The sequence below is a fragment of the Lepus europaeus genome, chromosome 5 (genome assembly GCF_033115175.1).
Source record: "Lepus europaeus isolate LE1 chromosome 5, mLepTim1.pri, whole genome shotgun sequence".
Lineage (NCBI taxonomy): Eukaryota > Metazoa > Chordata > Mammalia > Lagomorpha > Leporidae > Lepus > Lepus europaeus.
Window position 1 is genome coordinate 46,111,789 of NC_084831.1, and position 15,680 is coordinate 46,127,468.

The 15,680-nt window shown below is 56.1% G+C and overlaps 1 protein-coding gene across 1 annotated transcript in view; it reads right to left on the reverse strand.

Moving 5' to 3' along the window:
• DHCR24 (24-dehydrocholesterol reductase) overlaps positions 1 to 15,680 on the reverse strand; it is a 35,228-nt gene continuing 19,548 nt past the window's right edge. Inside the window, exons 6-9 of the mRNA XM_062191401.1 lie at positions 10,304 to 10,447; positions 3,701 to 3,898; positions 3,201 to 3,379; positions 1 to 2,316 (exon numbers count right to left, since the gene is read on the reverse strand). Coding sequence (XP_062047385.1) covers positions 2,163 to 2,316; positions 3,201 to 3,379; positions 3,701 to 3,898; positions 10,304 to 10,447 — 675 coding nt within the window. The 3' untranslated portion in view covers positions 1 to 2,162. The remainder of the gene's footprint in view (positions 2,317 to 3,200; positions 3,380 to 3,700; positions 3,899 to 10,303; positions 10,448 to 15,680) is intronic.

Consider the following 15,680-nt stretch of genomic DNA (forward strand, 5'->3'; position numbering starts at 1 on the left):
GTCACACTTTTATTTGTACAGAAGCAGCAGCCCCACAGCCACAGAGGCCTGGATGCTAGAGAAGTCGCAAAGCCTGCAGCTGTGAGAGCCCGATGGGGGAAGACTTATGCCTTTCTCCTTGGCCCCCCTGACCAAAGAAAATACAAAAATCACACACCACACACTGCCACACCCACCCCACCCTTCCCTTCCCGAAACAGCCAATTATGCAAGCTTCCAGCCAAAAAAAACTGGCTACAGTCTTGATTTTACAGGGTTTCCTTGCAGCCAGGAAACACAGGGCTCTGCAGGGAGAGGCCTTCTCTGATACCTTCCTCGTGCACGGCTCCCTGGCACTACGCCTAACTCCACCCGAAGCCACCCCACCACGGGCCTGGCTACAAGGGGCCGGAGCTGAGCTCCCCACGCCTGGAAAACTGCCTCTCGCCAGGCGAGGCATTACTGGAGCAACACAAAGCTGCTGCGATTCCCAGATGCCTTTCCTTCCCAGCCCAGGTCCCGGGTAAGACCCGTGAGGCGCTGGAGCTTGGTGACAGGACTAAGGGCAACAGAACCTGCCAGCATCTCTGGCTGCGGCCCTGGTGGCTCCGCTGGCAAAGTGACGGTCCACAGCTGTTGCGTTCACCTACTGGTGCTAACCATTCATCTGCAGCAGGCAGAGTCATTACGTTGAGCACCGAGAAGGAAGCACAGGGGCTTGCAGTGAGAGCTACCGACGCATCTCACGCGCTTTGCTAACTAGAGGCCAAATGGGCGAGGCTGGGTCCTTTCTGACTATGAGAGGGGAGCTGGCTGCAGAAAGGACCTCAAGGGAGGGACACCCCCAAGCGTCCACCTGGTCATCCGTGCTTCCCCTGACTCTCAGCACGAGGCTTGCCATGGGGTCTGAAGCCATGGCGTCCCGAGATGGCCAGAGGCCCTGGGGAGGTGTGATCTGTGCCCAAGGGACAGAAGGAAGTTGCAGCTCAGAGGTCACAGCCGTGAGGCGCACAGCTCCCTGGGTTCCAGCTTCCCTTCAGGGACACCACGCCTCCTCGGATTCGGGACTTTGAGCCGCGGCTGGGCAGTTCTTAGGATGGAGCTGCATAAACAACCAAGCTTCACTAACACGGGGAGGGGGAAGGACCCAGGGAGGCTCCCTTCCCTCTGGAACGGAATCGGAGTGAACTTTTCTCTGAGCTTAGGATTTGTAAGGCACTGAAATTAACTACAGCGGGCGGTGAGGGAGAAAGAAAACAAGGGGATGAGTGATGGGAGAACCCACGCTGCCACGCTTTCTTCCAGCCACACCGTGAAATCCTCACGGAAACATGAGGGTGGTGGACTCCACTTCCCACGGCTGCAGGCCCCACCCCGCCCCCGCCCTGCCCCTGCCGGTTCTGGGGACAAGCAGCGGCCTGGAGGAGGACCCCAGGGGCTCTGGCTCCAATTCAGAGCTGGGACCCGCTCACCACCTGGGCATCCTGGACGAGGCTGGGCCAGGATTCAACTTTGAGACGTCCTCTGAGGGTGTCTGAGCGGCACAGCGGCGGCTGGGAGGGCCAGCAGGAAGGGGCAGAGCATCACCAAGGACAGCAGAGAACTTTGGAATCAGACCTGGCTTTGGCACAGCACATCTTGGGCCTGCCTGCCCCGGGCGTCGCCCTCCTGCTCCCCACAGGGGCTTTCTGGCTGACTCAGGCAAGGGCGATGCACCTTTGGGGCATGCCTTCATCATTCCAGCCAAACCTGGGCACAGGTGACCTAACGGGGAGCCTGGCTTGACCCAACAGCTGAAGCCAAAGCACTTGAGTCAAGAGGCGATGCTGACGGGAAGCAGTAATAATAGCTACTGTGCATGCAGCGCCGTCGGTGGGCCAGTGCGTGGCTTGGTGATGGCCACCTGCGGGTAGGTATTATGACCCCTTTCCAGATGCAGGCTGGGGCTCAGAGGGGGCAGGTGACAGCCAGAGTCACAGAGCTAAAGAGCAGCTACACTGGGAACCAGGCTCGGGTTTGTCTGGCTACCCATCCCACGTTCTTTCCACCTGCCTGGGCCGCCCCCGGAGGGGCTGTCCAGGTGGGATTTCTGGAGGGGTTTCTTTGTGAAACTGTGGATCCAGGAAAAGCAGCTGAGCCAGGGCAGCAGGAAGACGTGTCCGTGTCCATGCAGGGGGCCTGGCTCAGTGCCTCGCGGCCTTGCAGATCTTGTCGTAGACCTCGGGGAAGGCGCCCTCGCAGTTGAGCTGCTTCCGCAGCTTGTGGTACAAGGAGCCGTCAAACATCTCCCAGAACTCCTCCCGGTTCATGTAGCAGTCAGCGTAGAGCATCTGGAACCTGGGGGGGGGGGGGGGCGGAAGGGGTGAGGGCACGGGCAGGGGGCGGCGGGAGGCCTCTGCAGCTCAGGCCACGCTTCGGCAGGACCTCTCTGGGGCACCTGCCCTGGGGACCCACTCACTCGGGTGTCTCTGGGGTGATGATGTGGCTTAGTGGGGTGGCCGAGTCCACAGCAGGGCTCAGACTGCTGGACTTCTCCCGCTGCTCCTGGTCCGATCTTCATCTTTCATGGGTGTTCAATAAACCACGGGTACTTAAGGTACACGATCTGACAACCTGGATGTCCTTAGGCAACCAGGAAGCCAGGCCCGCGGGCCACACCCACCATCCCCTGGGCTCTCCTCCCCTACTATTCCGCGTGCCCCCAGGTAACCGCTGACTACTGTGCCCACTGAAGGGTTCCTGTGTGCTTTCTGGAATGTTCTATGCATGGGATCATATGGGGTTCTCGTTTCCTGGCTTCTGTCAGTCCCCATCAGCATTCTGAGATTCGCCTGTGTCCTGTGGGGCAGGAGTTGGCTCCATCCCCTGTCCCGCGCCTCCTGGGGGTCTTCAGTCTCAGTTTCTTCCTCCTGAGCTCTGGCCTGTCAATCTGGGGCAGTGGCCCCTGAACACCTAAAACCACACCTGTCACTGGCTCCATGGGGAGGCGAGGGTTCTGACCCCTGGGAGGATGTGGGCTACTCCCTGGAGGAGGGGGGCAGGAAGAGGGACCTGCATTCCTGTGCTTCCACCTGCTCTGTCTTCTGCAGCGACAGCCCCATCAGAGGCTGCCCAGCTAGGGGCACGCTAAGCAACCAGCTGGTCCAGCCTGGGCTCCTGGTGCTCGCCCTGGAGCTGGCCGCACTCCCAGGGGCAGCCGTCTGGAGTCCCAGATCACTCACCCATGCACACTCCGGACAAACTTCTCCAGCTGTCTCATGCAGGAACTGGCGTCAAAGTGTTTCACACGTGGCTCCCCGTATGCACCAATGTCGACGTAGAGTTCGGTCTCGTCCCCCTTGGGGTGCACCATGCCCGGCTGGCTGGGCAGGATGAATGGGCACAGCCAGATGGGGTAGACCTGGGGAGACCAGCGTGCTGGGTGTCAGTGCTTTTTTAGCCCATGGGCTCACGGCTGGCTCCTTCAGACCCACCCAAAGGAAGGCTCTGCAGCAGCTTCTGGGGCCCCTGCTCTGGCTGCTCCTGGCTTCACCCCCGCCTGCCCAGGCCTGGCTGAGAACACCCTGACTCTGCCACCCGGAGGACACAAGCCGGGCAGTTCACGGAAGTGCTGCTGCCAGGCCTTTCGACCTCCCCGCCCACCAGGGTCATCCCTGAATTGGCCAAGGCCTCAGCAGGTTAGGAAACAAGGCCAACTGAGGCCTGGAGGGCAAGTGCTCACATGGATGTCGTTGTGGAAGGTGTGCAGCGCCTGTGGCAGGCACTTCATGGGCACCAGCATGTCCTGCACCACGTGGTGCTGCTCGTACAGCTTGCGCAGGGTCTCGCCCTGGGTCAGCTTCAGGAGGGAGATCTTGGGCGGCACCATCCAACCAAAGAGGTAGCGGAAGACGGGGTTGTTGCCAAAGGGGATGATATCCTGAAAGACAACAGGTGGGGGTGCAGGGAAGAGAGCAGTGAGGGAGCTGGCCCGTGGGCCCGGAGGCCAGGGCAGTGTGGCCGTGCCTGGGACTCTAACAGCTGCATCTGGGCTTGGTTCTCAGCTCCGGCATTTACCAGCTATGGCCAACTTGGGCTACTGACTGACTTCTCTGAGCTCAGCTTCCTTAGCTATAAAACGGGAATTTGGAGGACAATAAAACGTCCAAATGAAAGGTACCCAGGCCAGTGCCCGGAGCAAAATGATGAGGTAGGCACAGTCCTTGCTCTAGCTGTTGAGGTCAGAGTGGCTGGCCCAGAGCAGGTGTTCATAAATGTTTGAGAAATTAATACTAATTCAGGAAGACAGAGCACTTAAGCAATTTCCCCAAGGCCACACAGCAAGGACAGTGTTCAGCTGACTCGGGCTGACAAGCACCCCGTTGGTCTGCGTTGCTCAGTGTTTGCAGCCTGCCACTCCCCTGCCTCCAGCAACCCCTGCTGAGGAGGACGGAGGAGCAGCTGCTTCCCAGCGATGCCCCCATGCCTCAGCTCCTCTGTCGCACCTGCTGGCTGGCAATCCTACCCTCCCCTGCCCAGGGAAGTGGATGCCTCCCTGGCTCACCATCATCCTCCTGGCACCCCATCCTCAGAGCCCCTGGAGCCCAAGGACATTGGTTCACTCACTGATCAATTACAAGGTGCTCAGGAGGTCAGCTCAGGAGGTCTGTGCAGGGTGCTGGGGATACTAGATAACAGAGGCTTTTTCCTCCCCACCCCAGAGGATGCTCACTCGCCCAGGGGTGCAGGAGCTGGGCAGAAAGAGGCGGAGGCAACTCGTAAAACAGTTCCTCAGGCTAGAGGTGGAGAGAGCTTCCCAAAGAAGCTATGTGCACTAAGCCGCACAGGCTGGGAGACTCTCCTCCCTTCCCTGTAACCACCTCCTCGACCTCTGACCACCCCGACAAAGACAGGGCCCTGGACTAACGCCAGGCACGCGGCAAGGGCTGGTTAACAGGATGACTTCTGCGGCCTCCTGGGGTGGTTGCGAAAGAGCCAGGCACATCCCCCAGCAGGAATCCCAACTGTGCCAAGGTGAAGCCTCCCCTCGCCTCCTCCCAGCCTGACCTCTGTCCCTTTAGCCCCCACCAAGGGCAACCATTCTCATGCGTTATTTGTGCACCTTCTGGGGACACACGATGCACAGACAAGCAGCAGAGTTCTGAGAAAAACGAACAAAAGCCCCAGGAACGGCAGCCTCTTGGAACTCCCTGCTCGTTGCCAGGCCCCGTGCGTCAACACAGAGAGCACCGCGGTGCTGTCGGCATGCCTGCACCGGGCCCGCCAACTAAGCCTTGCTGTTTTCCTAAAGAAAGCTGTAGAGGGGGCAGTCGTGTCTGTGTTTGGCACAGCAGTTAACATGCTGCTGGGGACATCTGCATCCCACATGGGAGTATCTGGGTCTGAGTCCCCGCTCTGCTCCTGATCCGTTTCCTGCTAATGTGCAACCCGGGGAGACAGCAGGTGATGGCTCAAGTACTTGGATTCCTGCCACCCATGTGAGAGACCAGGATTGAGTTCCAGGCTCCTGGCTTCAGCCTGTCTCAGCCTCGGCTGTTGCAGGCATTTGGAGAGTGAATCAGTGGATGGAAGAGCTTTCTTGGTCTCTGGCCCTTTCCACAGAACGCTCCCTGGTGCTTGCTCTATTGCACGGATGCTCTGTAACGCAGTGGTTTTACACAGAGGGACGGTTAGGTTATTTCCAGTTATTCCCAAGAGCACCCTGTCTACAGCAACTTTACCCATTCCTATGCACACGTAGCAGCAGGAGAAACTCCTGGACCCGGAAGAAGCTGCAGACAGTGCGTGCAGTTCTAGAGGACACTACTCCCCCAAGTGATGGGGCGAATGGCGCTGTGCGAACCCTGGCCTGCACAGTGCTGTACATGTGTACGTCTGTCATTGCACTCTCACAGGGGAGACCTGAGCGCCCGTCCTTAACTGAGTGACACTGCATCATCTTCCTTATGTTTAAAAGCCATTTGCATTTTTTACCCTAAAAATGGCCCAAGGTATCAGCTGAAACCACTCCCTTTCCAGACTCAGGCTCAGCAAATTAGTGGGTTTCTTTGTTTTGTTTTTTAAGATTTATTTATTTGAAAGGCAGAGAGAGATCTTCTCTCTGCTGGTTCACTCCCCAAATGCCCATGACAGCAAGGTCTGGATCAGGCTGAAACCAAGAGCCAGGAACTCTGTCCGGGTCTCCCACGTGGCTGGCAGGGGTGCAAGCACGTGGGCCATCTTCCACTGTTTTCCCAAGCCCATTATCAGGGAGCTGGATTGCAAGTGGAACAGCCAGGACTGGAGCCAGTACCCAGATAAGGGATGCTGGCGTTGCAATCAGTACACAAGGCTGGCCCCAAAGTTCACGTTTTAAACACCATGCCCTGCCCTTCTCCTTTCCTGCCTCTGTCTACCCCATCACTCACCCTCCTCTCTCTTAGTGACTGTGGGCCCCGTGTCATCAGCTTCGCTCCTGTGCGGCTGACACACACAGCCAGGCATTGCAGGGAGCCTCACTGCCCCTTCTTCCCTCCTCCAGCCCTGGCTTTCCTGCTGCCCTAGACCTTGATCAGGGCCCAGCCTGCTCTTGGGCACCTCTGCCCTACTGGACTGCAAGGCCCTGAACTTGCAACAACCCCACAATCCTTGCTTCCTGTTTCAGTGAGAAATCAGAAGCGACTTGAAGGGAACTCCCACGCCCAACTCACGCTCCCATTCGTAGCACCTGCACTCGTTTGTTCTTCCTCCATCCTGTCCAGGCTCCCACCAAGAGGGAACCTCCCCGCCTGAGCACAGGAGCTAGCCCCATGCCCTACGCCAGACTCCGCTCTACAGTGTGGCCTGTCTCCTCTCCACTGGGTCGTTCCTGTGTCACGGAACATGCTGGCAGCTCTGCTGTCTTGAAACAACCACGTATGAGCCGTCTTCTCTCAATCCTCCCCCTCCCAGCCCGCCAGCTGCCACATTATTTCTCTGCTGCCTGTTAAAGGGAGCTTCTCAGATGGTTTTTTTCCACTCTCCAAACTTCCTGTTTCCAGTTAGCTCTCAAAGCCACTGGTTTCATTCCAGTTGCTCAGGGTCAAGGATGACCTCCCACGGCTGAGCAGAGGTCCAGCCCTGCCCTCATCTCACTCAGCAGCCTTCGACACAGCTGTCCATCTTCCTTTGACCCAGTCCTCCTGGGCCCTGGGATGTCACAGTCCCCGGCTCTTCTCTGGTGGCGCCTTCTCCTCTTTATAGCTGGCTCTCCTCCCCTGACCTGCAGGGTGACTCAGAGCTGAGGGCTTTCACCTCTGTCCCCCATCTGCCCTCACTCAGCTGCTCCCGCGGCTGCAATTAACAGGTCTCTGCTGCTCGTGCCTGCCTCAGCCTCTGCTGAACCCGTGCTGACACACACAGCCCGCTGCCTCCGAGTGTCCACCTGCGAGGCAGAAAGGCATCTCACACTGACACGCCCGGACCCCACCCCCACGGCATCCATGCCAGTCACGGGTTGTGTCCCTTCAGCCGATTTTTGGGTCCCCACCTTTGGGATCACGCCCACAGCCAATCTGAAATCCCGTTGGTTGGCTCAAGCTTCATGGTACTCCCAGGCTGGACACTTCTTCCCTCCTCCACTGCCGTCACCCTGGATAGCATCCTCCCCCTTCTCCTCCTGCCCAATCCTCACCCCATCCCCTCTCCACCAGCTGTCAAAGTTAAAGTCTTTTAAACAAAACTACAGCCACGTCGCTTTCCTGCTCAAAGCCTTCCCTGGCTTCCTATCACACATGGAATAAAATATCAAGTCCCTCCTTGGCCTAGGAGCCACACGATCTAGCCTCTGGATCCACAGCTCCAGGTGAGCAGCCTTCCTGCTGTTCTCCAACATGAGCAGCCCTGCTGGGTCCTCTGGGAACATGTGTGGAAGAATGTTCTCTACCTCATAGTGTATACAGACATGAACTCAAATGGGCCAACAATCTAAATGTAAACCTAACAGCTAAATCCCTGGCGTCAGGATTGTGGTACAACTGGTTAAACCACCACTTGTGACACTGATATCCCATAATGCAATGTCAATTCGAGTCTTGCCTGCTTTACTTCTGATACAGTTTCCTGCTAATGTATGTGGGAAGGCAGTGCATGATAACCCAAGTGCTTGGGCCTCTGCACCCACGTGGGAGATCAGGAAGAAGCTCCTGGCTTTGGATCAGCCCAGCTCTGGCCATACGGCCATTTGGGGAATGAACCAGCAGATGGAAGACCTCTCTCTCTGTCACTCTGCCTCTCAAATAAATATATAAATCTTAAAAAAAGAAAAAGAAAACATAGAATCAGAGAAAATAGCTGCAAATCATGGATATGATTAGGATTTAGTATATAGACTGTGTAAAGAATTCTTGGGGTTGGCTGGTGCTGCGGCTCACTAGGCTAATCCTCCACCTGTGGCGCCAGGACTCTGGGTTCTAGTCCTGTAGTGGCCATTTGGGGGGTGAACCAACAGAAGGAAGACCTTTCTCTCTGTCTCTCTCTCACTGTCTAACTCTGCCTGTAAAAAAAAAAAAAAGAATTCTTGGAGCTCAACAATTAAAAAACAAACAAATAAAAATGGGCAAAGCAGGAACCCAGAGTTGTGGGGCAGTGAGTTATACACATCCTCCTGTGAGGCTGACATCCCATACTGGAGTGCTGGTTCAAGTCCTGGCTGTTCCACTTCTGATCCAGCTCCCTGCTAATGCACCTGTGAAAGCAGCAGAGATGGCCCAAGTGCTTGGGTCCCTCCTACCCACGTGGGAGACCATGATGGAGTGTCTGCCTGGCTCCTGGCTGTGGCCTGGCCCAGACCCAGCTGTTCAGCCACTTGAAGAGTGAACCAGCACATGGAAGATTCTCTCTCTCCCCCCCACCTCTTCCTCTTTGTCATTCTGTCTTTCAAATAAATACATCTTTTCAAAAAAGGGCAAAGGCCATGTTATAGACACTTCTCCAAAAAAGACATACAATGGCCAACCAAGCACATGAAATGATGCTTGACACCATTAGCCATTAGGAAAGTGCAAATCCAAACCAGAGGGAGACACCGCCCACTTTATACCTACGATGGCTATAATGACAATAGCAGGAATTTAAAAACCAAAACATAACCAGTATGGGTGAGAATGCAGAAAAGCTGCGATGCTCATCCATGGTTGGTGGGAATGTAAAATGGGGTGCTGCTGCGGAAAGACCTGGCTCCTCCGTGAGTCAGAAAGAGCCCTACCACAGGTGCAGCAACCCTGCTGGGGGCAGTGACCCAGAACTGAAGACTGGCTCTCGAGGACAGCTGTGGACACGAATGTCCACGGCAGCACTATCACAACAGGCAGAAGGTCAAAACAACCCAAAGGTCCATCACCAGGAGAGTGGGAAAACAAAATGTGGGCCTCACATACGAGCCATAAAAAGTGAGAAACTGGAAAACATTAGGAGCAGTGGTCAGTCACAAAAGGCACCGTGTGATCCCATTTGCAGGAATCATGCAGAACAGACAAATCCAGAGACAGCAAGTGAACTGGTGGCTGCCCCCAGCTGCAGAAGGGGTGACTGCTTTATGAGTACGGGGTGATGAAAATGTTTGGAACTAGACAGAGGTGGCAGCTGTATAACCCATGAATGTGCTCACTGCCCCTGACCTGTGCACTTGACAATGGTTCCTTTTAGGTGAGTCAGGCCCTGGACTCTGGGAGGTCCTCAGCTGGACACTACCTGCTCCCTCCCCAGGGAGCGGAGGGAGCCCACAGCTTCCAAGGGGCCCTGGAGCACGAGGCAGCCTGACTCCAGGGGAAGCCAGCATGTGTGGAGACCCCAAGCTCCAGGCCCAGCAGAGGGGAGGAGAGCAGGGCCAGCACACAGGGAGGTCCCCCACACTGCCCCATGGCCCCCGTACTGGTCCACCCAAGGCTAGAGTTAGAAAGCACATCCGGTTAGGAGGAGGGCATGGCAGTGGGTTCATTTAGTTACAGTGAAGCTTATTGTAGGACAAAATATGTACAACAGATGCAGAAGAGCTACCTCGGACAGCAGCTCACATGCAATGCTCATCTCCCCGTCAGCCACGTGGACCCAAAGGGCGAAGAGTGACTTCTAGAAACACAGGACAAGGCGCCCCCAGGAGACAGCCCAGATGGGGCTTGTGCTGTGCAGCACTTCAGGTATGCCTGTCACTCACCGGGTCCCAGGCAGGAGCTTGGGAAAGCCCGCTGCTTCACCAATGGAGGTCGGGCCCCTCAGCAGGAAACAACTGCCTTCCAGCTCCTACCTTGGGCCCTTGGCTCCCTGCCTAGGTGGCTGGGAGGAGCCGGAAGCCGCCCGCCCGCCTCACCTGGAGCTCCCAGAAGATGCTGCGCGTGTGGCGGTGGTAGTAGTGCCTCAAGGGGACGTACTCCAGGCCCTCTTTGTTCGTCTTCAGGTAGTTCTCCACGTGTTTGAAGAACCACGGCTTGTAGTAATTGCCGATGCTATTCAGCTGCAATGACAGAGGGCACTGTGATGAGCCCGCAGACAAGCGCTGGGCACCGCTCACTGTAACAGTGATCCCTGGCTTGTGTTCAGCGAGCCTGGCCTTTTCAAAGCTCGTCCCTGTCTAGGATGGCCTGGGAGAGTGTTGGAAGCCGAGTAAGGTCAGGCACAGTGGGTATCTCTACCAGAAGTGCACAGGCTCAAGTGGGTTGAGTGGTGGGCCCGGGGCCAGGTCCGGACAGACTGAGCGGCCCCATCCTAGCCCGGTGAGCCTTCTCAATGAGGGCAGAGTGCAAAGACTTACAGTATCAGCCATAAAGCAGTGCTCCCTGCAGGCGCATTCCTGCTCTCCTATACACTGAGCACAGGTCCTCCCTCCTCACTGTGCCCAGGGCCCACAGCACTAACTGACCACGGCACTTTCCCCTCTGACCCTGGACCAACCCCTCCTAGGAAGCTGCCACCACCTGCAGGAAGGTCACGAGAATAAACCTGCCCGCTCCCTGGCCCTGGACCCCCTGGTCTCCAGTGCCTGAATTTTTTTTATTGAGCTGGAAACTTCTTCAGTCCTAAATGGTTCAGGACTCACTTTGCTATGTGCCCTGGGAGGACTCGGCTTCCTGCTCCATGAAATGAATTCTGGACAGAGGCTCCCAGTGAGAGGCATCCTGGAGGAGTACAGGCTAAAGGGCTGGGGCAGCCGGGGCCAAACCTTGGCCCAGTCAGTAACCGTGCAGCTCGGGCAGGTCACTGTGCACGTGTTTCTTCACACATAAACTGACAATAAAAATACAGACTTCACTGGGTCGGCATTTGGTGCAGTGGTTAAGATGTAGCTTGGGACACCCACATCCCATACTGGAGTGCCTGGGTTCAAGTCCCACCTCCCTCTAATCCAGCTTCCTGCCAACTCAGACACTGGGAGGCACCAGGTGACAGCTCACTCAAGTACTCGAGTCCCTACCACTCATGTGGGAGATTCAGACTGCGTTTCAGGCCTCTGGCTTTGGCCTGGCCCAGCCCTGGTTGTTGTGGGCATTTGGGGAATAAACAAGTGGATGGAAAATCTCTCTGTCCTATGTCTGACTTTTAAATAATAAAAATAATTATTATTACAAACTTTGTGGGAATGTTTTGCCTGTTACACACACACACACACACACCACTCGCTCAGCTCAGTGCAGGTAAAGAAAGCTCCTATCAGATCTAAAACCCCGTCACCTGGAAGTCCAAGCCAGACAGACTTTGAGAGACCCCCCCCAAAGGCCGCTGGTTTCCTCCCTGCCTGAGGTGCTCCAGCCCCACATCCGCCAGCTTCTCATGGCAGAGGGTGGGAGTAGCACCAAGTTCTATGGGAAAGGGGAGATAGCACCCAGCTGGGGAACAGGCAAAGGGTCAGGAGGAAGTGGACAGAACAGGCCACATGGGAGAGGCAGGCTGTAGACAGGGGACATCAGGGAGGGAAGGGAGCAGGCAGAGGTGAAAGGGGTCAGAGACACCCCCCCTAGGGCTCCCAAAGGAGCAGTGTCACCACCGCAGCACGCAAGCACCACGTTCCGGCATCGCCAGGGCGAGCGCCACGTTCCAGGCTGGCATCGCCAGGGCGAGCGCCACGTTCCAGGCCGGCATCGCCAGGGCGAGCGCCACGTTCCAGGCCGGCATCGCCAGGGCGAGCGCCACGTTCCAGGCCGGCATCACCAGGGCGAGCGCCACGTTCCAGGCCGGCATCGCCAGGGCGAGCATGACGTTCCAGGCCGGCATCGCCAGGGCGAGCGCCACGTTCCAGGCCGGCATCACCAGGGCGAGCGCCACGTTCCAGGCCGGCATCGCCAGGGCGAGCGCCACGTTCCAGGCCGGCATCGCCAGGGCGAGCGCCACGTTCCAGGCCGGCATCGCCAGGGCGAGCGCCACGTTCCAGGCCGGCATCGCCAGGGCGAGCGCCACGTTCCAGGCTGGCATCGCCAGGGCGAGCGCCACGTTCCAGGCTGGCATCGCTAGGGTGCTGGTCCTTTATGTGCTCCATGGCCCAGCACAGCAAGGCCGGTCCCCTTTCCGCTGCTGGGGAGGCCGAGCGCCCTGTGGCAACTGGCAGGGTGAGAACTCAGACCCACATCTGCTACAGGACAAGGCCAGAACCTGAAGAAAGAACCTGGCAGGCTCTGGAATGTAGGCGTCACAAAACCAGACTTTGCTTCCTGATTGCAAAAGCAGGGCACACTCTTCACAAAAATGTCAAAAGAGAGATGCCCCAGCGGCCTCACCCTTGGGAGGACGTGCTACCACGGCTCCATGTCTGTTCAGTGGTGTTTCCTGTGCACACGGCTTTTGTAACATGCAGGACTCTCCCAGACATACTATTGGCCTGTGTGCCTTTCCCACCTCCAACACCCATGGCTGGTCCTGAGCTGACCACTTAGCCTCTCGGAGTCTCATTCTCTGGATGGGCAGAACGGAGACACTACGAGCCCTGCAGTGGCCAGGACGACTGGAAGACATGATGCAGGATGTGTGCCCGTAACGGCATGTGGCCCGAGGCAGGGCACAGTACCTGTTCCCTGCCCCCACTGGCCTGTTCCACCCTGGAGCCAGACAACCCTTGGCCCTTATTCTCTGGCAGCCATGCCCTTGTGTGAGCCTGCTCCGCCTCTGGGAGGGAGGAACCTGGGCCCGCGCTGAGTCAGGAAACTGGGGCTGCCTGCCCAGATCAGTTGTAGAATGGAAAGTATGGGGCCTCTGCCTGCCCATGCCAAGGAGAGTGGCATCCCACAGGAAGCAGAGAAACTTGCTCCAAGCCCGGGTGAGGCCTGGCCTCACACCTGCCAGTGGCAGACCTGCATAATGTCATCAACACTTGGGGGTGCCTGGATACAGGTACTCCTTCCTGGGGCTTGAACCGACCAGGAGCCATGTGCACCAGAGGAGCCCAGGCAATGATAAAGAGCCAGACTGCACCCTTCCCAGGACACACAGCAGCTGCAGAAACCAGGTGGCTGCGTGAGCTCCAGTTGCAGCCCCAGTGCTCCAGGCTCCTGGCTTTGGATCAGCTCAGCTCCGGCCATTGCAGCCATCTGGGGAATGAACCAGTGGCTGGAAGACCTTTCTCTCTCTCTCTGCCTTTCTGTAACTCTGCCTTTCAAATAAATAGATACATCTTTAAAAAAATAAAGAAAAAAAGAAAAGGAAAAAGCTGGTATGTAGGGGAAGCAGCACTGAACCAGGAGTGAGGCCATGGCTGAAATCTGCTTGCTGCTGTCCAGCCTCAGAGGAGCCTCTGGCCCTCTCTGGGACTCATTTCCTTATGTGGGGGTCAGGGGGCGGGGGAGGTGAGGGCTGTACCAGATGATTTTTTTTAAAGATTAATTTATTTGAAAGGCACAGTTACAGAGAGGCAGAGACAGAGAAGTCTTCCATATGCTGGTTCACTCCCAAAATGGCCGCAATGGCTGGAGATGGGCTGATCTGCAGCCAGGAGCCAGGAGCTTCCTCTGGGTCTCCCACACAGGTACAGGGGCCCAGGGACTTGGGCCATCTTCTACTGCTTTCCCAGGCCATAGCTGAGAGTTGGATCAGGAATGGAGCAGCCAGGACTTGAACTGGCACCCCTATAGGATGTTGGCACTGCAGGTGGTAGCTTTACCCCCTACACCACAGCAGTGGCCCACCAGATGATTTTTTTTTAAAGATGTATTTATTTGAAAGGCATGGTTACAGAGAAGCAGAGGCAGAGAGAGAGAGAGGTCTTCTACTTGCTGGTTCACTCCCCAGATGGCTACAATGGCTGGAGCTGTACCGATCTGAAGCCAAGAGCCAGGAGCTTTCTCCTGGTCTCCACATGGGTGCAGAGGCCCAAGGACTTGGGCTATCTTTTTTCCCAGGCCATAGCAGAAAGCTGGATTTGAAGTGGAGTAGCTGGGACACGAACCAGCACCCGTATGGAATGCCGGCACTTCAGGCGGTGGCTTTACAAGCTACACCACAGCGCTGGCTCCCACCAGATGATCTTTGAACCCCTTCCAATTTGAAAATGTTTGTTGTATCAAGGCACACATCAGTAGCCTTAAGCCTATCTTTTCATCTACTCATTCTACTTCAACAGATCATTCAAGTTACAGGCAAAGGTTCATAGCTCTATTCATCAAAATAATGAAAACACTGGAAGTCACTTAAATTTCCAGCTGTGTGGTAGTGGCTTTGAAGGTGACAGGGCATTCACTGAATGCAATGCTGTGTAGACGTCAACATGACGGGTATGAGGGCAACGCCGTAACCTGGAGAAGCGCTGATCACACTAACTCAGAAAAGACAACTGTAACAAGTGTTCACAGCCAGAGAAACCGAAAAAAAACCCTGTGAAGATGTTCAACGTCACAAATAATCCAAGAGCTGTAAAACAGAACAAGATACTATTTTTAACCCCATCAGACTGCCAAAAACGAAAGAGAAATACTATGCAGGGTTGGCAAGAATGCACGGGAGAAGAGGGCCAAGTGTGGCACGGCAGGGTAAGCTGCCTCCTGCCAAGCTGCCGTTCCATCCTGGAGTGCTGGTCTGAGTCCTGCCTGCTCTGCTGGGAAGGCAGAGGATGGCTCAAGTACTGGTCCCTGTCACCCACACAGGAGACACGGATGGAGTTCCAGGCTCCTGTCTTCAGCCTGGCCCAGACTTGGCTGCTGTGGCCATTTAGGGAGTGGACCAGCAGATGGAAGATCTGTCACTCTGCCTTTCAAATAAATAAGTAAACACATAAGTAAACATAGTCTTAAAAAAAAAAAAAAAAAAAAGAACACAAGAGAAAGGCATTCTGACACACCAGGCACAATTTTGTCCGTAGGGCTGCAGGGTCACGTTTACAATATTCAGCTCTTGGATCAGGAATTCCACTTATTTGACTCAATCCTACATGAATGTTCAAAAGGGTTGGGATACGGGCCAGCGTGGTGGCGTAGTGGGTTAAGCCACTGCCTACAAAACCGTCATCTCATATGGGCGCCAATTCGAGTCCCAGTTGTTCTACTTCCTATCCAGCTCCCTGCTAATGTGCCTGGGAAAGCAGCAGAGGATGGCCTAAGTACTTGGGCCTCCAAACCCACGTGGGAGACCAGGAAGAAGCTCCTGGTTCCTGGCTTCAGCATGACACAGCCCCGACCATTGCAGCCATTTGGGGAGTCAATCAGTGGATGGAAGACCTCTCTCCCCCTCTTTCTCTCTCTAACTCTGCCTTTCAAATAAAATAAAATAAA